Source organism: Suncus etruscus, chromosome 16, assembly GCF_024139225.1.
Source record: "Suncus etruscus isolate mSunEtr1 chromosome 16, mSunEtr1.pri.cur, whole genome shotgun sequence".
In the NCBI taxonomy this organism is placed as follows: Eukaryota; Metazoa; Chordata; class Mammalia; order Eulipotyphla; family Soricidae; genus Suncus; species Suncus etruscus.
Window position 1 is genome coordinate 6,185,429 of NC_064863.1, and position 21,254 is coordinate 6,206,682.

At 52.6% G+C, this 21,254-nt stretch overlaps 2 protein-coding genes across 2 annotated transcripts; one reads left to right on the forward strand and one right to left on the reverse strand.

The window, feature by feature from the left end:
- Nucleotides 1–1,495: 1,495 nt before the first annotated feature.
- On the reverse strand, nt 1,496–2,967 carry NOP10 (NOP10 ribonucleoprotein). The gene is made up of 2 exons (XM_049789818.1): nt 2,881–2,967; nt 1,496–1,736 (listed from the first exon to the last, which is right to left on the reverse strand). The coding sequence occupies exons 1-2, from the start codon at nt 2,932–2,934 to the stop codon at nt 1,596–1,598; spliced, it is 195 nt and encodes a 64-aa protein (XP_049645775.1). The 5' UTR covers nt 2,935–2,967; the 3' UTR covers nt 1,496–1,595.
- NUTM1 (NUT midline carcinoma family member 1) lies at nt 2,933–19,220 on the forward strand. Its single transcript, XM_049790222.1, has 11 exons — nt 2,933–2,969; nt 3,057–3,519; nt 3,572–3,673; nt 5,805–5,953; nt 7,359–7,451; nt 9,592–10,291; nt 11,653–11,781; nt 14,437–14,576; nt 15,561–15,844; nt 16,075–16,188; nt 17,400–19,220. Exons 1-11 carry the CDS (start codon nt 2,933–2,935, stop codon nt 19,218–19,220), a joined length of 4,032 nt encoding a protein of 1,343 aa, XP_049646179.1.
- Nucleotides 19,221–21,254: the final 2,034 nt, after the last annotated feature.

Genomic DNA, 21,254 nt, shown 5'->3' on the forward strand with positions numbered 1-21,254 from the left:
ACTTTTAGAATGGGTGGAGAGAATACAGAAGCAAGTTTGTCCTACATACAATGAACCCCATATTGCATATGGTCCCCCTGAGTAGCAATAGGGCTGAGTGACTCAATCAAAATATAGAACATTTTGTTTGAAATTATGTCTGTAAACCCAAATCACTTTTCCAATCTCTCATAACTAATTTTCTAAACTAACAACATATTATAATACAACACGGCAGACTTCCAGAGAATATAGTTAAGTACGTGATTAAAAAAAAAAGAACCTAAAAATTTCTATTTTCAGAGCAGAAAATATGCGTAAAAACATCTCAACACACACCAATTGGGGTTGGTGGTATTGGGGGTCTTGGATTATACTTAAAGCTACTCGCTCAAGAAATATCCCTGTGTTTTGGGGCTACTCAGGAGTGCTTAGGGACATCAAAGCAAACCCCTTAACCCCTGTACTACTTCTCCACCTAAGAGAAAAATTTTCACCCTCTCTAGTGCCAGAGAGAGCATCTGAGCCTTCAGTTCATGCAAGGCACTCACTAAATGGCTCCTTTTGGAGATGCCCCTAAATCTGGGACATCTGTATTCTTCCACAGCCCCGGCAGTGACTATTTCTACAGGGGCAGGGATGGACCCAATGGCCAAATGCCTGCAAAACTGAGGCTGAGCTGCATCATCTTTACCCTCAACTTCAGGTAATAATTCCATTTTGAATAAGCCTATCCTTCCATGGGGCAGGAAATGACTTAAAGGTCAATAAAAATCAAAGGACTGAGCAAATGCACAAGGTTTTCACCTTCACCCTCATGCCAGCATACCCCCTAAGCCAGGGGTCTCAAACTCGCGGCCACAAACAGCCCTCTGTACAACATTTTGTGGCCCTGCCCTAGAGGAATCTTGTTTTGTTTTGTTTTAGTTGTTTGGGTCACACCCCCCAATGTTCAAGGCTTACTACTGACTTTGCACTCAAGGATCACACAGACTTTGCCTCCTGTGGCCCACAGGTAAATTGAGTTTGAGACCCCTGCCCTAAGCACTGTTGACATGGGACCCCTCAACCACTCAAAAAGACCAAACAACAGGCTTTTTTCATGATCGGATCTGTGGACAAGTCTTTCCCAATGCCATCACATTGTTTTTTCTTTCCAGGGAGTCCTGCTCTACCCCTGAGGAACTGATACCACTCACATATTTTTCCATCCACTCACTTTTTTTCCTTTTTACCACACAGAGAATTCTTTCGCATCATTTTTAATAATCAGACGTTGACTCAAAGACATGGAACAGATCAAACTCGCTCCATTGAAAGGCTGCTGCAACCAAAATGGCCTCACCCAAGAGCAGTCTCACACAAGAATGAGTCCGGATTCCCAGGAGCAGGGTGAGGGACTGCCAGGCTCAAAGACCCAGCAGCTCCTTCAAAGAGGCAAATCCTTGAGTGTTAACAGGTGGTAAAGCCAGGAGCGATTTCAAGTACAGAGCCAGGAGTAACCCCGGGAGTCACCAGGTGTGGTTCAAAAACCAACCCTTCCCCAAAAACAAAACAAACAAAAAATAGTAAAACCAGGTGATAGAGGAGGTGAGGCAGGAAAGGCAAGGGACTCCTCAGAGGACAGGACGCGGCTGCTGCGTCATGAGCACTTTGAAGCGTTTCTTGATGGTGATTCGGTGTCGAGAGTATTTGTCATCTGGGGAGAACCGAGCCGGGTGGGCCGAGCAGGTCTGTTGTCCATTGGGGTCATACTTCTACTCGAGGGAGAGAGAACATAAGCTGAGTTGCAGGCACGAATCACAGTGGGTAGGGCGTTTTGTTTTACACGCAGATAATTCTGGTTCCATCCCTGGCATCCCAAATGATCCCCAAGCCTGCCGGGAGTAATCCCAGAGTACCGCCAGATTTGGGAGTTAGGGGAAATTGCGGGCAGAGAGATCAGAGTGATAGCACAGTGGGTAGGGCATTTGCCTTGCACGTGGCAGACCCGGGGTTCGATCCCCGAGTCCCATATGCCCCCCCCCAGCCTGCCAAGAGTGATTTCTGAGTGCAGAGCCCGGAGGAACCTCTGAGCACCGCCACGTGTGGCCCAAAAAAGAAAATAGAAATAAAATTAAAAACAAAAATTGCAGGCAGAATTGTATTAGAGAACTCGAGTCATCACGAAAAGCACCTGGAGAGGTAGGGATGTCTAGATATGAGAAAATATTAGGGTCCAGGGCGACCGTCCAGCGGGTAGGCGTCTGGCCTTGCACGCGGCCAACACAGATTCAATGCCCCGCACCCCTTAGAGTCCCCTGAGCACGGCCAGGAATGATTCCTGAGTGCAGGGATCAGAATACCCCTGAACACCGCTGGGTGAAAGTCAAAACCTCTCCCATAAAAAGTTGGGGGGGGGGGGGGGATTGCAGAGCGGGAAGGTGTTTGCCTTGCACGCGGCCGACCCGGGACAGACCCAGGGACAGATCCCCGGCATCCCACATGGCCCCCCAAGCCTGCCAGGAACGACTTCTGAGTGCAGAGCCGGGAGTAACCCCTGAGCACCAAGATGTGACCCCAAAAGCAAAGATAAAGAGGGAGTGGGACATCTCGCTTGCGTTGCACGCAGCCAACACGGATCTGGACCCAAGGCCTTTCAGAGGGCCCCCAGGCCTTGACCAAGAGTGATTCCTGCGTGCAGTGCTCGGGGTGACCCCAGAGCCCCGCCGGGTGTGGCCCCAAAGAAAGGAAGGCCGCCGGGAAAGAGAGATCAAGACGCACAAGGCCCCTAACTGGGTGCTGGGTGCAGGGTCCCCGGGTTCCCTGAGCGTAGGGCCCAGCTGGGCAGGAAGATCTGGGGGCTAGCAGCACTCCTTCCCACCCCTACGTCTCAATGATCCACAACCTGCTTCTTCTCACCTTGAGCGTATAGATCCGCTCCCCCTCTTCGTTGAGATAGTACTGGAGAAACATGGCCAGCGCCAAGACAGGGATGCGCAGGGAGCGAGGTGCTGCAAGTGTAGCAAGGACCAGCGTGCTCCTGCCACGACCTTTTTCCGGTTTCCCGCCACGACCTTCTTCCGGTTTCCTTCTAGGACCTTTTTCCGGTTTCACTCCACGAGTTCCTTCCGGTGGCCCCGCGCTGCACGCCGGGAAGTGTAGTCCTCCCGCGCGCGCGCGGCATGCCGGGAAACGTAGTCCCGCGCGGGTGTCCCTCCAGCCGGCCAGCAGAGGGTGCTCTGGTCTGAGCTGCGTGGAGGCGTCGTCGGGGCGTCGGGCGGCCACCAAGCTGCAACCCGTCGGGCGTCGCCCGGCGCCCCATTGCAACTGTGTAGCGACTTCTCGGGCGTTGGCGCCCTTTGCAATCGACATGCCTCGGAAGTCCCCGGATCTGTTGCAGGGCCTGCGAGGCGTGCCCGGCGTTGGGGGGCTGGGGGTCGGGCGAGATGCACGGGGAGACACGAGCGGAGTCGCGCGCACAGAGACGTGCGGGGCACAGGGCGTTTCTTTCGGGCCTGGGGGAGTGCGGGTGCCGCTCCCAGAGCCCCCGGGGCTGAAGCAAGGGGAGACTCCGTGCAGCACCCCCCTCTCTGCACGTCTGGTGTCCCAGCTGGCTTTGGAATCAGTGCAGCAAGGAGGGCGTGCCGGGGGCTGGGGCCTGGGGCCTGGGGGACGCCCGGCGCGTGCAGGCCTTGCAGCGGCCCGTCGGGGGGTCAGTGTCTGCCTGAGTGGTGGGACCAGGGTTCCAGTCGCGTAGCACTGAGGACGGAGGCCAGGGTTCTACCCCTCCAAACACCAAGGCTCTTGCAGTGGTGAGTAGACAAGAGGGCCAGGCCCAAGGAGTAGAGCCCTTTGGTCTTTCTTGGGTTTCCCACAGTGGCCATCCAAGTTCTGCCATCTCTCTTGGAGTGGTGAGTAGACAAGAGGGCCAGGCCCAACGAGTAGAGAGAGCTCTTTGGTCTTTTTTGGGTTTCCCACAGTGGCCATCCCAGTTCTACCATCGCTCTTGGAGTGTTGAGTAGACAAGAGGGCCAGGCCCAACGAGTAGAGAGAGCTCTTTGGTCTTTCTTTGGGCTTCCCACAGTGGCCATCCCAGTTCTACCAACGCTCTTGGAGTGGTGAGTGGACAAGAGGGCCAGGCCCAAGGAGTAGAGCTCTTTGGTCTTTCTGTGGGTTTCCCACAGCGGCCATCCAAGTTCTGCCATCTCTCTTGGAGTGTTGAGTAGACAAGAGGGCCAGGCCCAAGGAGTAGAGCTCTTTGGTCTTTCTTGGGTTTCCCACAGCGGCCATCCAAGTTCTACCATCGCTCTTGGAGTGTTGAGTAGACAAGAGGGCCAGGCCCAAGGGGTAGAGAGAGCTCTTTGGTCTTTCTTTGGGTTTCCCACAGCGGCCATCCCAGTTCTGCCATCTCTCTTGGAGTGGTGAGTAGACAAGAGGGCCAGGCCCAACGAGTAGAGAGAGCTCTTTGGTCTTTCTTTGGGCTTCCCACAGTGGCCATCCCAGTTCTACCAATGCTCTTGGAGTGGTGAGTGGACAAGAGGGCCAGGCCCAAGGAGTAGAGCTCTTTGGTCTTTCTGTGGGTTTCCCACAGCGGCCATCCAAGTTCTGCCATCTCTCTTGGAGTGTTGAGTAGACAAGAGGGCCAGGCCCAAGGAGTAGAGCTCTTTGGTCTTTCTTGGGTTTCCCACAGCGGCCATCCAAGTTCTACCATCGCTCTTGGAGTGGTGAGTGGACAAGAGGGCCAGGCCCAAGGAGTAGAGCTCTTTGGTCTTTCTGTGGGTTTCCCACAGCGGCCATCCAAGTTCTGCCATCTCTCTTGGAGTGTTGAGTAGACAAGAGGGCCAGGCCCAAGGAGTAGAGCTCTTTGGTCTTTCTTGGGTTTCCCACAGCGGCCATCCAAGTTCTGCCATCTCTCTTGGAGTGGTGAGTAGACAACAGGGCCAGGCCCAAGGAGTAGAGCTCTTTGGTCTTCCTTTGGTTTCCCACAGCGGCCATCCAAGTTCTACCAACGCTCTTGGAGTGTTGAGTAGACAACAGGGCCAGGCCCAAGGAGTAGAGCTCTTTGGTCTTTCTTGGATTTCCCACATCGGCCATCCCAGTTCTCAGGAAGTGGACATTGGGGGCCCTGGGGGTCGCTTTAGAAACAGGGTGCGGAAGGGCAGAGAGATAGCATGGAGGTAAGGAGGTGTCTGCCTTCCACGCAGAAGGTAAGTGGTTCGAATCCCAGCGTCCCATAGGGTCCCCCGCGCCTGCCAGGAGGAGCCCCTGAGCGCTGGCAGGTGGGACCCCCCCCCCAAAAAATGGTGGTTATGTATTATATTTTTTTAAAAAGAGGATACAAGAGAAATGGAATGGAAAGGGCCCAAAAAGTACGGTGGTCGCACTTGTCATGCAGATGCATTAGGGGCACAGGTTCATTTGACAAAGCCAGAAAACGGGAGCGCTTTTAAATATTATATACGTGCAGAATTTACTCCTCGCTGCATGCAATATCTTCGCTGGAGGCATTTTTGCAAGAAGCGCTGTTGGTTTTGTGAGGGGGCTGAAGAGCGCACTTGCAGAGAAAAGGAAAATGAAGGTTTGCAGTGCGTTCTGGTTCGTCGTGGGGCAGACGTTGGACCCTGCGCAGGTTGTACCTAGTGAAAATGTCGAACTGCATCACGAAAACCTAAACCAACGAAGCCTTTAGGAAACACACAGGACGTTTTGGGCTGAGCGGCTTTGGAAGCGCAGAGTGGCTGGCAGGCAGGCAGGCGGGCCTTTGGCCTCCTCACCACAGCCATCACCCCAAAAGTGCTAGTGTGCCCCGGGGAGTCGAACACCGGGCTTGTCTTTTGCCTCAGAGGGCCCCAGGTGGAAACGTTCAGTCCAGAAACTGAGCTCTGGATTCTGCTCAGAAGGGAGAGCAGGCTTAGGCACAGTGAGGGTCTAGCAGAACCCGCTGAGTGCGAGTCCCAGGACTCCGGGTACTGGCTGCAGGGTGCAAAAAGAGGTATGTTGATGAAGGGCTGGAGGGAAAAACTAGAACTCGGAACCACACTATCAGGGAACTGAGGAAGAAACAGATAAAGCATTTTTCCAAACACGTACTCAACATTTTTTTTGAGGGGGGCATTCTCTGGAGTGGATTTCTTTTTTCCTTTCTTTCTCTTTTTCTTTCTTTTTTCTTCTTTTTCTTCTTTCTCTTTTTCTTTCTCTCTTTTTCTTCCTTCCTTCCTTCCTTCTTTCTTCCTTCCTTCCTTTCTTTCTCTTTCTTTCTTTCTTTCTTTCTTTCTTTCTTTCTTTCTTTCTTTCTTTCTTTCTTTCTTTCTTTCTTTCTTTATTTTCTTTCCTTCTTTCCTTCTTTCTCTCTTTCTCTCTTTCTCTCTCTTTCTCTCTTTCTCTCTCTCTTTCTTTCTTTCTTTCTTTCTTTCTTTCTTTCTTTCTTTCTTTCTTTCTTTCTTTCTTTCTTTCTTTCTTTCTTTCTTTTTCTTTTTGGTTTTTGGGCCACACCCGGCAGTGCTCAGGGGTTACTCCTGGCTGTCTGCTCAGAAATCACTCCTGGCAGGCACGGGGGACCATATGGGACGCCGGGATTCGAACCAACCACCTTTGGTCCTGAATCGGCTGCTTGCAAGGCAAACGCCGCTGTGCTATCTCTCCGGGCCCTCTTTCTTTCTTTTTCTTTCTTTCTTTCTTACTACGTTCTTTCTTTCTTTCTTTCTCTTTCTTTCTTTCTTTCTCTCTTTCTTTCTTTCTTTTCTTTCTTTCTTTCTTTCTCTTTTTCTTCCTTCCTTTCTTTCTTTCTTCCTTTCTCCCCTCCCCCTCTTTCTTTCATCTTTGGGCCACACCCAGCAGCGCTCAGGGGGTTCCTCGTGGCTCTGCACTCAGAAGTCACTGCTGGCAGGCTCAGGGGACCACCTGGGATGCCGAGGATTGAACACGGGTTCGTCCTGGATCTGCTGCCTACAAGGCAAATGCCCTACTGCTGTGCTGTCACTCCAGCCCCCCGGAGTAAGTGGCTTTCTAGTTCTTTTTTTTTTTTTTTTTCGGTTTTGGGTTTTGGGTTTTGGGCCCCCGGTAATGCTCGTGGGTTACTCCTGGCTATGCGCTGAGAACTTGCTCCTGGCTTGAGGGACCAGATGGGACGCCAGGGACCAAACCAAGGTCCATCCTGGATCAGCCGCATGAAAGGCAAACGCCCTACCGCTGCGCCACCGCTCTGGCCCCGGGTTTCTGGTTCTTGCCTACTTCCCAGACCCTCTGCCTCTGTAAAACGTCTTCCTCCCCCTAGCTGCACGCCCCACTCCCATTATTCTCCCCCCTCCCCCGTAACAGAATGTCTTCAGCCCTAGATTCTGATTCCGTTCTGATCTGATCTTTATCTTCCCTTCCTTGGATCCTCATCTGTCTGCCAGTTACCCTTTGGGCCTTGGACCTGACTCCCATTCGGAAGACTTTCGGACAACCACAGCCAACACCCACACCTAGCAGGATGGCTTCAGATGGAGGTAAGGCTGCAGGGAAAGGGGGGGTTGACAGAGGAAGGCCGTGTCCCCTGCTTTTTATTCTTGGGCGGTCAAATTTGATGCTACCTTAAGAACAAGGCCTTTGGGGGTGATCTGGAGGGTTGAGAGAACCAGAGCATCACTTTTGGGTGAGATGGGGGAAAAGACGCTACCATGAAGTCTGATTTGAAGGACGAAGATATAGATTCATAGTTCTCTGAGGAAAGACCTGAGGTACACATGAGGTAGGGCAGTTAGCCAGTGGCTTCTGGGGAAGCAGGGCCTTCACTGTGCTTATGTGTGAGGGGCAGGTGACTCAGAGACAGTTTAAGAAGAACGTCCAAATCCTAATGTCTTTTTTGGGGGGGCGTTTGGGTCACACCCGGCAGCACTCAGGGGTCACTCCTGACTCTGGGCTCAGAAGTTGCTCTTGGCAGGCTCGGGAGACCACATGGGATGTCGGGAATCGAACTGGGGTATGCCCAGGGTTGGACGTGTGCAAGGCAAGATGCCCTACCACTGTGCTATCGCTCTGGCCCCCAAGTCCTTGTGTCTTGAGGTGGTGGTTCTAGGAGTGCGCCACAGGGAAACTGAGGTGTGAACGTGCGCCATTTTACAGGGGCCAGGGCTGCGAAATTGCCAGGTGGATTTGTCCTCGGTCATGTCCCTTCTGAGACATTGCTTCTTCCCAGGGCCCTGCTGCTCCTTCTTACCTCAGACGGTGCCTCTGTTTTGGGCCTGGTTTTCTGTGAGGCAGACACCTTACCTCTAGTGCCACCTTCCCGGCCCCGGAGATATGAATCTTGATCATTTTATTTTTTGTTTTTGTTTGGTTGCCACACCTGGCAGTGTGCAGGGCTTACATCTGGCTGAGTGCCCCATCCGAGTGGGGCTCTGGGGACCGACCATACAGGGTGCTGGATATTGACCCCAAGTTGGTCATGTGCAAGGCAGACCTGTGCCATTGCTCCATCCCTGTGAAACACATTTTCTGTGTATATCCTCAGTCTTTTTTATTCTATTTTTTAGGTCACACCCAGCGACGCTCAGGGTTAGTCCTGGCTCTGCACTCAAAAATCGCTCCTGGCAGGCTCGGGGGACCATAAGGGATGCCAGGGCTCGAACCCGGGTCCGTCCTGGGTCAGACACATACAAGGCAAACAACCTACCACTGTGCTCTCTCTCCAGCCCAATACTCAGTTTGAAATATCAGCAGCTCCAAGCAGAAGGATCACAGCTAGGCCACATTTCCAAATGTAACTTGTCCAGCTCTGAGCAACTTAAAAGCTCTGAACAAGTTGAAAGCTCTCGGCACCTCCCTCACCGCCATGCCCTTCCTCCGTCTGCTTCCTGACCCTTATCTCTCGTCAGCCCTGTTACGTCATGCATTTCTGAGAACCAAACATGGAAAGCACACAGCCTCTCCTTTTTCAAGGCTTTCGTGGCTGGTAGCCAGGATTAGAGAGAGCTGTGAGAGCTCGGTTTTGAGCTTTGAAACGTGAACAATGGCTCTGCATAAAAAAAAGCCATTTCTATATCGTCGGTGAGCTGTGTTTTGGGGTACGAGCACCCAGGTCACAAGAGTCTTTGTAACTCGGTGCTGCTGAACTTTCTCCAGGAGGACAGTGACAAACCATGCTAGTTCCCCATCCTCTCTGACCTATAGGGGGAAAAAATGCACTCATTTCTGGGGACCCAAGCATCCTATATAGTCCCCAGCACCCCCCAGAAGAGATCCCCGAGCACAGAGAAGAAAGTCCTAAGCACTACTAGGTGTGACCCCAAAACAAAATAAAGCCAACAATTAAAACATCAGTGCTCTGGGACCGGAGCAATAACATGGTGGTAGGGCATTGGCCTTGCATGCAGCTGACCCAGGAGAGACCCGGTTCGATTCCCACCATCCCATGTGGTCCCCCAACCTGCCAGGGGCGATTTCTGAGTGCAGAACCAGGAGTAAACCCTGAGCGCCGCTGGGTGTGGTTTCCCCCCAAAATAACCAATCAATCAATGAAATCAATCAATCAATAAAGTTTAAAACAAAAAGCAGTGCTCTGTTTTCTGGGGGTGTGAAGTACAACTTAGGCGACCTCACTTACATCTTCGCTCCTACTCTGTCCCCTCTTCCTTTTTGTCTTCGCAGTAGCTCCAGGACAGGGACAGGACATGGCTGTGAACGCTGGCTCTGCCCTGATCCCTTTCACCTCGCTCCCTTTGCCCTCGCCAACACCTGGCCCTTCATATCAGCCGCACTGGGAGCTCCAGCAGCCCCCCAGGCCTGCAGTCTTCTCTTCCATCAACTCCCTGGTGCTCGCCACTCTCCCCAGCCCACTGCTGGTGTCTGGGGACGGTAGCCAGGGTCCCAGGGCGGCTAGCATTGGCAAGGTCATCATCAAAGTCAAGACCGAAGGGGCCGAGTCCTCCGAGACCCAGAGCTTTGTCCTTTCTCAGACCTACCTCAACTGGATCCCCTCAGGGGCTTCCTGTGGGCACCCCGAGAACCCCTCCCCTCAAGTCCTGTCAGAGTCCAACGTGAGAGCCCTGTTACCCGCTGAGGCCTTGGGAGCGAGCCAGGAGGGCCTTCCAGCCTTTCCCCCTCAGGCCCTGCCACCCACCGCCCAACTGGTGCCCATCGTGCCCCCACAAAAGTCTTGCCTCGGGGCTCACGGGTTGTCTGCCAAAGGAAGTTCTGAGGTGGCCCCCTCCAAGACCTCCCTCGGTGACCTGTCCTACGCCTCCAAGGGTGTCTACGAGAACTTTCGCCGCTGGCAGTGCTACAAGGCCTTGGCTCGGAGGCACTTGTCTCAAAGTCCTGATGCAGAAGCCCTTTCCTGCTTCCTCATGTAAGTGACCCTGGGACTTCAAAGTTGGAGGACGTTGGGGTGTGCCCTTCAGGGCAGGAATCATGGGGGCTAGTGGCAAGGGGGATAGAGCTCTGTGGTGAGAACAGAAAGTGGGAAGCCGGTGCCTCTTCTCAGTTTAGAACAGATATTCAGGGATCATCTCAAGGGGTCCTCGTGACCCTGAGTCCAGAAAGGCATTTTTGTGGTCTACCCTCATTTTCTTTATTTTTTTAAAAACTTTATTGACTGATTGGTTGATTGGTTTTGGGGCCACACGCGGCAGCACTCAGGGTTTACTCCCAGCTCTGCGCTGAGAAATCGCTCCTGCCAGGCTCGGAGGAACATTGGGATGCCAGGGATCGAACCTGGGTCCATCCCGGGTTGGCCACTTGCAAGGCAAATGCCCTACTGCTGTGCTATCTCTCCAGCCCCAAGGATTTTGACTTCTGTTGCATAAATGTTTAAGGTGAGAGAGATAGCACAGTAGGAAGAGGGCTTGCCTTGCATGTGGTTGTGCTAGATTCTATCCCTGGCATCCCATTTGGTCTCCCAAGCCCACCAGGAATAACCCTTGAGCACTGCCAGCTATGACTTTGAACCAAACAACACCACCAACACAAAAGGCTAACAAAAACATCACATACTCTTTAATTAAGAGATTAATCCTCTTGGTGCATCTCATTTATTTTTTAAATAAAATTCACAAGAGTCTGGAAGATGGGGTAGCAGATAAGCAAGCCCCTTGCCTTACACACAAGCGACTAGGGTTTGATCTCTCGCACCCCTGAGCCAGGCCAAGAGCAATCCATGAACAGAGTCAGGAGTAAGCCCTGAGCACTGCTGAGAGTAGAACAGAATTAGAGTAAAAACCCAAAAAGGCATGAGCCTTTGTGCAGCCTGACCTCCCTTTATTTTTTTAAATTTATTTATTGATTGGTTTTTGGGCCATACCCAGGGTGCTCAAGGGTTACTTCTGGCTCTGCACTCAGAAATCGCCCCTGGCAGAGTGGAGGACCCACCACATGGGATGCTGGGAACCAAACGCTGGGTCCCTCCTGGGTTGGCCACATGCAAGACAAACGCCCCACCACTGTGCTATCTCTCCGGTCCCCCTGACCTTCCTTTCTAATGGATTCCATTCCATCCTGAAGTTAGGCTGAGGGACCCTCAACCGAAGTGTGAAGTGTTTAAGTGTGGAAGCAGGGGGAGGCCTCTCTTAGATGTGGGAGGATTCAAGTTTCTGCCAACAGGTCTGGGACTCAGAAGGGGCTTGGCGATGGGACCATCAGATCACGGGGAGCAAGGGGTCCATTTAGGCAGTGGGAGTGCTCACTTTAGCACGCGCTTGCTCTGTGCTTTAGCCCGGTGCTCCGATCCCTGGCCCGGCTGAAGCCCACCATGACCCTGGAGGAGGGGTTGCCTCGGGCAGTGCAAGAGTGGGACCACACCAGCAACTATGACCGCATGATCTTCTATGAGATGGCTGAAAAGTGAGTCCAGTGAGCCCCCCCTTCAGTGGGGAGCTGGTGTTTGTGAGGGGCAGGGGAGAGATGCTTGTGTCTGGGCATGTAGGTGAACACGGATGAAGTTGGAGACTGTGTAGGTCAAGAGGGAGGTCCTAGAGCCTTTTTTTTGGGGGGGGGGGTGGAATACCGGCAGCAGTCAGGGATTACTCCTGGCTCTGTGTTCAGAAATCGCTCCTGGATGGGCCCGGAGAGATAGCACAGCGGTGTTTGCCTTGCAAACAGCCGATCCAGGACCAAAGGTGGTTGGTTCGAATCCCGGTGTCCCATAGGGTCCCCCGTGCCTGCCAGGAGCTATTTCTGAGCAGACAGCCAGGAGTAACCCCTGAGCACCGCCGGGTGTGACCCAAAAACCAAAAAAAAAAAAAAAAAAAGAAATCGCTCCTGGCTCTGGGGGGACCATATCGGATGCCAGAAATCGAACTTTCATCTGTCCTGGGCCAGCCACGTGCAAGGCAAAAGCCCTACCTCTGTGCTACCATCGGGCCCCTTCATCCACCACTATGACCCTTGTGATTGTCTGTGTCCTTTCCCTTTAGATTTACGCTCTTTCTTTACCAGGTCCAAATTATTTAAGGACCTTGGTAGGGAAACTTTTAGGATGGGAATCCTATTGGTTCTAAAAAAAAAAAAAAATCCCTATACAAAAGGATCCTAACCGCTACAAGGGGCTGGTAGATCTAAGTTTCCTGCCCAGTATTGCATATGGTCCCCTGAGCTCCACCAACACAGAGCTAGGCATAAACCCTCCATATTGCCAAGGTACTGATGCAGGCCTCGAGACCACCATCTCTGGCACACATTTTTTTAGATCAGTAATTATCACAGGCTGTTTCTTCAGAGGTTGGTGGGGGGAAGCAAGAGTTTTGGATTCCCAGAATCTTGGCTAGGCTCACACATTTTTTCTAGGACAATGTCCTTGCTTAAAACCAAGCAAATAAAAAAACAAGTCAAGGATAGTTCCCTCCAAGCTGAAGGTCCGTCTTATTCCCTGCCAGACTCAGCTCCCCTGTCCATTTTAGATTCACCCTCTAGGGGCCGGAGTGGCAGCACAGGGGTAGGGCATTTACCTTGCAAACAAATGACTCAGGTTCCTTCGGCATCCCATATGGTCCCCCGAGCCAGGAGTGATTTCTAGCTCGGAACTAGGAGTAACCCTTGAGTACTGCCGGGTGTGGCCCAAAAAAACAAAACAAAACAAAACAAAAATACAATAGATTCAACCTCTGGGTCCCAGCCCAAGAACTCAGCCTGCCCACTAGTAGTGATAGCTAGGAGGTTCAGTCACCATTGGCTTCACTTCAGGCTTTGGACCAGGTGTGGGGGGCAGAGGCAGGGGGCCTACTGGTGTTACCCTGCCAGGTTATGGAATAGGTCTTGTTGAGTTGAATAAACCTGTACAAATTGTTGTTGTATACCCTCAGTGGATGGAAACAAACAAAAAAAAATGAAAGCCTTGCTGGTCGAGTGAAAAAGAAATAAAAGAAAAAAGAAAATAAATAAAAATAAATGAAAAAGAAAGAGAGGAAGGAAGGAAGGAAGGAAGGAAGGAAGGAAGGAAGGAAGGAAGGAAGGAAGGAAGGAAGGAAGGAAGAAAAGAAAGAAAAAGAAAAAAAAGGGGCCGGGTGGTGGCGCTAAAGGTAAGGTGCCTGCTTTGCCAGCACTAGCCTAGAACGGACCGCGGTTCGATCCCCCGGTGTCCCATATGGTCCCCCAAGCCAGGAGCGACTTCTGAGCGCATAGCCAGGAGTAACCCCTGAGCTTACGGGTGTGGCCCAGAAAGAAAGAAAGAAAGAAGGAAGGAAGGAAGGAAGGAAGGAAGGAAGGAAGGAAGGAAGGAAGGAAGGAAGGAAGGAAGGAAGGAAGGAAGGAAGGAAGGGAGGGAAGGAAGGAAAGACGGAAAGGAAGGAAGGAAGGAAGGGAGGGAAGGAAGGAAAGAAGGAAAGGAAGGAAGGAAGGAAGGGAGGGAAGGAAGGAAAGAAGGAAAGGAAGGAAGGAAGGAAAGAAAGAAAGAAAGAAAGAAAGAAAGAAAGAAAGAAAGAAAGAAAGAAAGAAAGAAAGAAAGAAAGAAAGAAAGAAAGAAAGAAAGAAAGAAAGAAAGAAAGAGAGAGAGAGAGAGAAAGAGAAAGAAAAAGAAGAAAAGAAAAGAAAAGAAAAGAAAGCAAAGTCTTGCAGGGCTCAGTCCTTGATAAGCGTCCTAATTCCACTAAGAGTTTTCTTTGTGCCCACTGCACGGACTGGGTCGTATGGTGACCTCATCAGGGTGCTTCAGTCCTGTTTCTATTTTTATTTTGTTTTGGGGCCACATCTGGAAGTGCTCAGGGCTTATTCCCGGTCCTACATTCAGAAATCACTCCTGGTAGGCTCGGGGGACCATAGGGGATGCTGGAGATTGACCAGGTTGGTTGCATGTAAGGCAGACACCCTACTTCTATATTATGGCTCCATCTCGCCAGCCCTGATTCTGTCCCATCAGCTGCTCCCTCTCTCCAGGCTGACTGACTTAGGGACAGGGGTTTGCCCAAATGAGGGGCCTTCCTTTCTCAGCTGTGCTTGGTGGCTGCTGGAATCTGGGATGCTTAAGGCTCTGGGCTCAACTATCCTGGCCTTCCTTCCCCTCAGGTTCATGGAATTTGAGGCAGAAGAGGAGATACAGGTTCAGAACACGAAGCTGCTAAGTGGCTCCCAGGCCTTGCCTCCCAGTGCTCCTGACACACTCAATCCTCCAGGGGCCGCCACCGCTGAGGTTTGCCAGCAGCCAGGTAAGGCTGCTAGGTTCGAAGGTACCTGGCTGCAAAAAACTCACACAGAAATGACTCATGCATTCGGCATACTGCCCAACTTCTTCCACTTTCTCTCCAGGAAATTCGTTTAAAATTCCAAGTAGGGGGGCCGGAGTGAAAGCACAGTGGTAAGGCATTTGCCTTGCACGCTGCCAACCCAGGAGATGGTGGTTTGAATCCCAGCATCCCATATGATCCCCCGAGCCTGCCAAGAGCGATTTCTGAGTGCAGAGCCAAGAGTAACCCCTGAGTGCCGCCGGATGTGACCCAAAAACCAAAAATCAAATCAAATCAAATTCCAAATAGGACTTAGATGAGGCTGGTTCTCAGGCTTCTTTGGTTCCAAAGCACATCATTAGTCTTGGCCAAGTCAACCACTAACATTCTCTTCCTGAGACTGTAAATGTGGCTGGACTGTATTCCTGTAAATGTAAATAATTCCTCAAGTTTCTGAGGAATGGGACTAGATCAGAAAATCTTGGGAGGAATTTCTGGGGTTTCCAGATTCCTTTGACAGTGATTTTCTTTCATTGTGGAGTCAGGGATCAAATGCAGGCCCTCAAACATCGAAGGCAAGTGGTCTACCTCTGAGCACCAACATCTGCTCCAGAGATGGTCTCATTCAGATCCTCTAGTTTTCCTTATCTTTCTGGTCCAGCTATTTGGGGTTCACACCAGCAGCTGAAAACCAATGTTGCTGTAGCCATTTTATTTTATTTTTTGGTTTTTGGGCCACACCCGGTGACGCTCAGGGGTTACTCCTGGCTATACACTCAGAAATTCCTCCTGATGCGGGGGATCACATGGGACGCTAGGGGATTGAACCAGTCCACCCTAGGCTAATGTGTGCAAGGCAGACGCCCTACCGCTTGTGCCACCGCTCCGGCCCCTGCTGTTAATCCTGAAAAACATCGCATAAGTCTCGGTGCCTCTTCCCATGTGCCCTTCCATGTCACTCCTCAGTGTACATTCCTAAGAAGTCCGCGTCCAAGTCTCGGGCCCCCCGCCGACGTCAGCGTAAAAGCCAGAGGCCTCCAGTGACAGATGTGCCCAAGGAGATCCCCCCAGAAGCTGTGAAAGAGTATGTGGACATCATGGAAAGCCTGATGAAGCGTCAGCCTGCGGCAGGGGAAGCAGATGGAAAACAGGAGAAGGAAGAGCAGCAACAGGATGAATTCATGTACCCGGATCCTGAGCTACTGAACTACATCGATGAACTGTGTTCCCAGGAGGTGTTTGTCTCCAAGGTGGGCTGGACCTGGATGGCCAGAATCCAGTAGATCCTGGGCTGTGTGTGTCTGTGTGTGAATCCATTGAGAAATGCATGAACATGCACACATGGATGTGGGGCGGGGTTGGGTCCTGGGTTTGAACAGCCCCAGGAGAGGGAGGTTGGGGATACAGGGCTCCTTTTCTAGGGTCTCGTGGGTTGCAGATTTCCGCCTGTCCAGGACTCATCTGGCCTTCCGCTCCTCAGGTGGAGGCTGTCATCCACCCTCAGTTTCTGGCCGATATGCTGTCCTCAGAACAAAAAGATCCCTTGGCTTTGATGGAGGAGCTGGAACAAGAGGAAACACTCAGTTTTGCCCAGGTAGGGAATATCACCAGAAGCTGCTCAACGATTTGTTGTTGTTTGTTGTTGTTCTGGGGTTCTTATTGTTTGGGGCTTATGGCTTATTTCTGGCTCTGTAATTGGGTCGTTTCTGGTGGGGTCTGGGGGACCATGTGGGATGTCTGGGATTAAACCCAGGTTGGCCAAATGTAAGGCAAGCACCCCCTGTGCTGTATGGCCTTTGTTTAGCTTTTTTTGGGGGGGAGGGTGGGGGAGCCATGCCTGACAGTGCTGGTTGGGCAGGACACTGGGGATTGAAGCCAGGGCTCCTGCATGCAAAACATACGCTCTAGAGCCATCTTGCCAGTTGAAGCTCACAGGACTTTTTTTTTTTTTTTTTGGGCCACACCCGGTAATGCTCAGGGGTTACTCCTGGCTATGTGCTCAGAAGTTGCTCCTGGCTTGGGGGACCATATGGGACACCGGGGGATCGAACCGCGGTCCGTCCAAAGCTAGCACAGGCAAGGCAGGCACCTTACCTTTAGCGCCACCGCCCGGCCCCAGGACTTTTTTTTTTTTTCTCCCTCACTTTTGATTTTGGAATCACACCCAGGAGTACTCCCAGTAGTGCTCCAGAGCTCTTCCTGACTCCACCCTCAGGGATCACTCCCGGTGGTACGTGGGGGTCTGTAGCATTGGGGTAGGACTAGGGTTGGCAGCACACAAGGCAAGCACCTTAATCTTTATATTCTCTCTCTTTTTTTTTTTAACTTGATTGTTCGATTGATTGATTGGTTGGTTGTTGGGCCACACCAAGCGGTGCTCAGGGGTCACTCCTGGCTCTGCACTCAGAAATTGCCCCTGGTAGGCTGGGGGACCATATGGGATGCCGGGAATCAAACCAGGTGCCTCCCAGGTTGGCTCCATGCAAGGCAAATGCCCTATCGCTGTGCTATCCCTCCAGCCCCAACTTTGTATTCTCTCTCCTGCAAATTGTCCATTATTTTATGGAACCTATTCTAAGGTGCTAGAGTCATGGCTTTTAGGAGCGAGCAGCTTTGGGCCTGGAGCAGCTAAGAGTGGAAATGCAGGAATGGGATGGCGAACTGTTCAAACCATGGGAGAGAAGGCCTGAAAGGACAAACTCCGCTCACTTTCCGTTTGCTTGCATCCTCAGCCTTGCTCGGGATCATCCAATCTATTCAGGTCCCTTTCCTCATAACTAGAACCTTCTCTGTTCATTCTTCCAGCTAGTGGAGAAGCGGCTCCGGGCCTTGGAAGAGGAGGCGGAGGCACCTCCGAGTTGCAGTGGGCTTCAGTGGGAATCCAGCCCATCCGTTTCCGATGAGGATGAAGAGGGGGGAGGGCGGCTTCGACCTCTGTCTGGGGCCCGGGGGGCTGAGGGGACCCCTCGCCATGGGAAGGCTGCTTCTCTAGACAGGCTCACCAGAGAAGGCCGCCATGTTGGGCAGGACGGGCCTCACCAGGAAGAGGGCACTCTGCCGCCGACCCCCAGTGGTCGGGACCTTCAGCTAGGACTTGCAGGTCAACAGGGAACAGAGCAAAGGGGGTCCCCAGGGCAGGATGACCACCTGGTGGGTGCTGGCCCCCCTGAGCCCTCCCTGGCCTCCGACAGGCCCTCGGAGATGCTGCCCCCGTGCTGGCAAAAAGACCCCCCACTCAGCCTGGAGCCCTGCCTGAGCCCCTTGCAGGGTGAGGGGGTGGGGTCCCAGGTGCTGCAGCAGCAGGTGGGGGTCCCTGGGGTGCTCCCACCAGAGGAGCTGTTGGGGGAGGCTCAAGAGGTCTCTTCAGGAGTCCTGTGGGAAGAGGACAGAGTATCCCCCCTATTTCAGAGTTTTCACCAGGATCCTGTCCCCAGTGTAGACCCTGATACTCAGGTCGCCCTCAGCCCGGAGCTCTGGCTGGGCAGTGAGATGGAAGTCATCAGCCTGGAACTGCCCCTCCAGGTGGACGAGGTCATAGACAGCTTCCAGGATGGGGACTGTGCCTTGGGGTCCCCGGGAGGCTACCTGCTGTTGGGGTCGGGAAGCAATAGTTCTCTGGATGCCCGGGCGACAGCAGTGGCAGGGGAACTGGGGACCAGCGTGGTCCCCTGTGGAGGTACCGGGGGCCTAGAAGATAGAAACTATGGCTCCTTGGCCCTGCCGGCCGACAGCCTGGCTTTGAAGCCCAAGGAGCGAGAACCAAGTCCGGAGGTGCTAGGGAGCCCCAGTTCCCTGTGGGCTGACAGCTGCTGCTCCCCGCTGCTGGAGAGCTCAGTGGCTGCCTCCACGTCAGAAGTCTCCAAAGAAACTCTCCTGCCTGCCTGTCATGGAGACAACCTTGTCCTGGAGCCCCCGGGTGCTGCCTCTTACTTGGAGGTAGGGAGCAGAAAGTGCTCCTTTGCCCGTTTGCTGGGGGCCACGGAACAACCGCTAGACATCAGGGGTGACCCGGGCTTGCAGCTAGCAGTGCCAGGGGGTGTTGAATCTGGCCCAGGCCACTCCAATGCTTATGATCCCCAAGAAGAGGGCAGGAAAGATGCCAAAGACCCTGCTCCCTTGCCCCAGGTGCCTGGAACCTCCAAGTCTAGCTCTTCTCCCCAAGACCTTGGAGGCCCTTCAAGTGGGGTGCAGGAGGTGTCTGTTGGGAGGGAAGTAGACATCAAAGCTAAGGGGGTGGAGGAGGAAGATGAGGAAGAGGATGAGGAACTTTCCAACTTTGCCTACCTCTTGGCCTCTAAGCTCAGCCTGTCGCCGCGGGCCCTGCCTCTCAGTCCTTGCCTGGCCTCAGGCCTGGCCCCCACAGGGAAGGGGACCCCCAGATCATCACACATGCTCTCTGCAGAGGCCAGAGGCTGCCAACAGCCGTACCCTCTCGCCAAATCTAGAAAGCGGGCTCTGAACACTGGGCCTGTCCCGTCTGAAAAGAGGTCTTACCCAAGGGCTGACCTTGAAGTCTCTGGGGAGACTCCCTCAGCTCTGGTAGTGGCCCGACCCTCACAGAAACGAAAGAGAAGGCGTGATAGTTTTGGCACCAGTAGAAGGAAGAAGCGACATCGAAACCAGTAGGGAGGAGGGCCATCGCCCTTTCTCCCCCATACACTACTCCCCATAGGCTAGCCCCTGGTTTCTAAGGGCTGTGCAGCAGCCAGACTCCATCCCAGCTTTGCTGTTTGTTCGGCTGTTGAGGTCACACGACTGGGGTGTGTGTGTGTGATGGTTTTGCAGTTCTCTTGGTGGGAGTCAAGGGCCAAATACCTTTGCAAGTTGTATGAGAACAAATGAAAAGGTTTTGTTGTTAACAAAAATAAAATGCTTTCTACATATTCTTTTGTGCTCAGGACTTTGGTGCTTTTGGGGTGAAGTGATGTTACTTTAAAGAAAAAAAGGTCTAGGCTGGAGCAATAGCACAGTGGTAAGACATTTATTTGCCTTGCACGCAGCCAACACAGGACAGATCATGGTTTGAATTCCAGCATCCCATATGGTCCCTGGAGCCTGCCAGGAGCAACTGAGTGTAAAGCCAGGAGTAACCCCTGAGTGCAGCCAGGTGTGACACACACCCCCAAAAAAAAAATCTGGAGTGATAGTACAGTGGGCAGGGCACTGGTCTTGAACATGGCTGACAGGGGTTTGATCCCCAGCATCCCATATAGTCCCCTGAGCCTGCCAGGAGCAATTTCTGAGCAGATAAACAGGAGTAACCCCTGAGCACCGGTGGGTGTGGCCCAAAACCAAACCCCACCCCCAAAAAAAGAAAGGTCTAGGCTGGAGCAATAGCACAGTGGTAAGGCGTTTGCCTTGCACACAGCCAACACAGGACAGACCATGGTTTGAATTCTGGCATCCCGTATGGTCCCTGGAGCCTGCCAGGAACAACTGAGTATAGAGCCAGGAGTAATCCTTGAACACAGCCAGGTGTGACCACCCCCCCCCCCAAAAAAAAGGTCTGGAGTGATAGCACAGTGGGGTAGGGCACTGGTCTTGAACATGGCTGACGGGGGTTTGATCCCAGCATCCCATATAGTCATCCCCTGAGCCTGCCAGGAGTAATTTCTGAGTGCAGAGCCAGGAGGAACCCAAATCTGAATGGGTGTGGCCCCATCCCCAAAGGGAACATGCTGGTCTCATGACCTAGGAATCCAGATGTCTCTCCAGACTAGCCTAAGGTCTGCGGCCCCAAATCCCAGCTGATGATCTGTCCTTCCTCTCTTCTGTTCTTGGGGGTGCAGGGGGCTCAGAGATGGAAAGGATGCTTCCATATTACTCAGTACATTACAGGAAGTACTTAGTGTCCAACTTCCCAGGTCAGATTCATTTCCCTAATAGATCCCTTTCCTGGGGGCGTGGGGAGGATAAGATATTTTCTTCCTCCTTGCAAAAGAGGCAGGAAAGAAGGGCCCACCACCTGTCACAGCAGCTCCTTACTGGGAGGTGGTGGCTTACCTGCCTCAGCTCTCCTCCCTGGTGGGAGAGCCTCACTTTAGCAGGATTATTAAACACAGCAGGGGAGTAGTTCCCTTTTTCAAGTCTCTAATGAGGTCAGGAGAGGGAGGAAGAAGAAAGGAGGTTTCTTAGGATGCCTGTTAAAATATACACCTCTGGGGCCAGAGAGATAGCATGGACGTAGAGCATTTGCCTTGGATGCAGAAGGATGGTGGATCGAATCCCGGCATCCCATATAGTCCCCATGCCTGCCAGGAGCGATTTCTGAGCACAGAGCCAGGAGTAACCCCTGAGCACCACCGGGTGTGACCCAAAAACCATATATCCATAACCGCTTCTAAGGAAAGACAACAGGAGTTGGTGGGAGCTCAGCAAGATTTTTCAGTGGCAGGAAGTCCTGGGCCAATGAAAAGTGAGGGTTAAACCCTGCTCAAGTCCAGAAGATGACCTTGGAAACTATCAGGCTCTCAGTAACTTTGTTTTGGGGGCACACCTGGTGATGCTAAGGGATTACTCCTAGCTCTGAGCTCAGAAATCGCTCCTGGCTTGGGGGACCATATAGAGCGTCAGGGATCGAACCCAGGTTTGTCCCAGGCTACTATGGGCAAGGCAGACCCAGATACCCTACCGCTGCGCTATTGCTCCAGCCCCTCTCAG

Excerpts from the sequence above, each read along its gene's own strand:
- NUTM1 (XM_049790222.1), top strand. The coding sequence starts at position 2,933 with ATGGCCAGCGCCAAGACAGGGATGCGCAGGGAGCGAG. Across the intron at positions 10,292-11,652 it reads GCCCTTTCCTGCTTCCTCAT|CCCGGTGCTCCGATCCCTGG; the intron begins GTAAGTGACCCT and ends TCTGTGCTTTAG. Across the intron at positions 16,189-17,399 it reads AAACACTCAGTTTTGCCCAG|CTAGTGGAGAAGCGGCTCCG; the intron begins GTAGGGAATATC and ends TCATTCTTCCAG.
- NOP10 (XM_049789818.1), bottom strand. The coding sequence starts at position 2,934 with ATGTTTCTCCAGTACTATCTCAACGAAGAGGGGGAGCGGATCTATACG. Across the intron at positions 1,737-2,880 it reads AGCGGATCTATACGCTCAAG|AAGTATGACCCCAATGGACA; the intron begins GTGAGAAGAAGC and ends TCCCTCGAGTAG.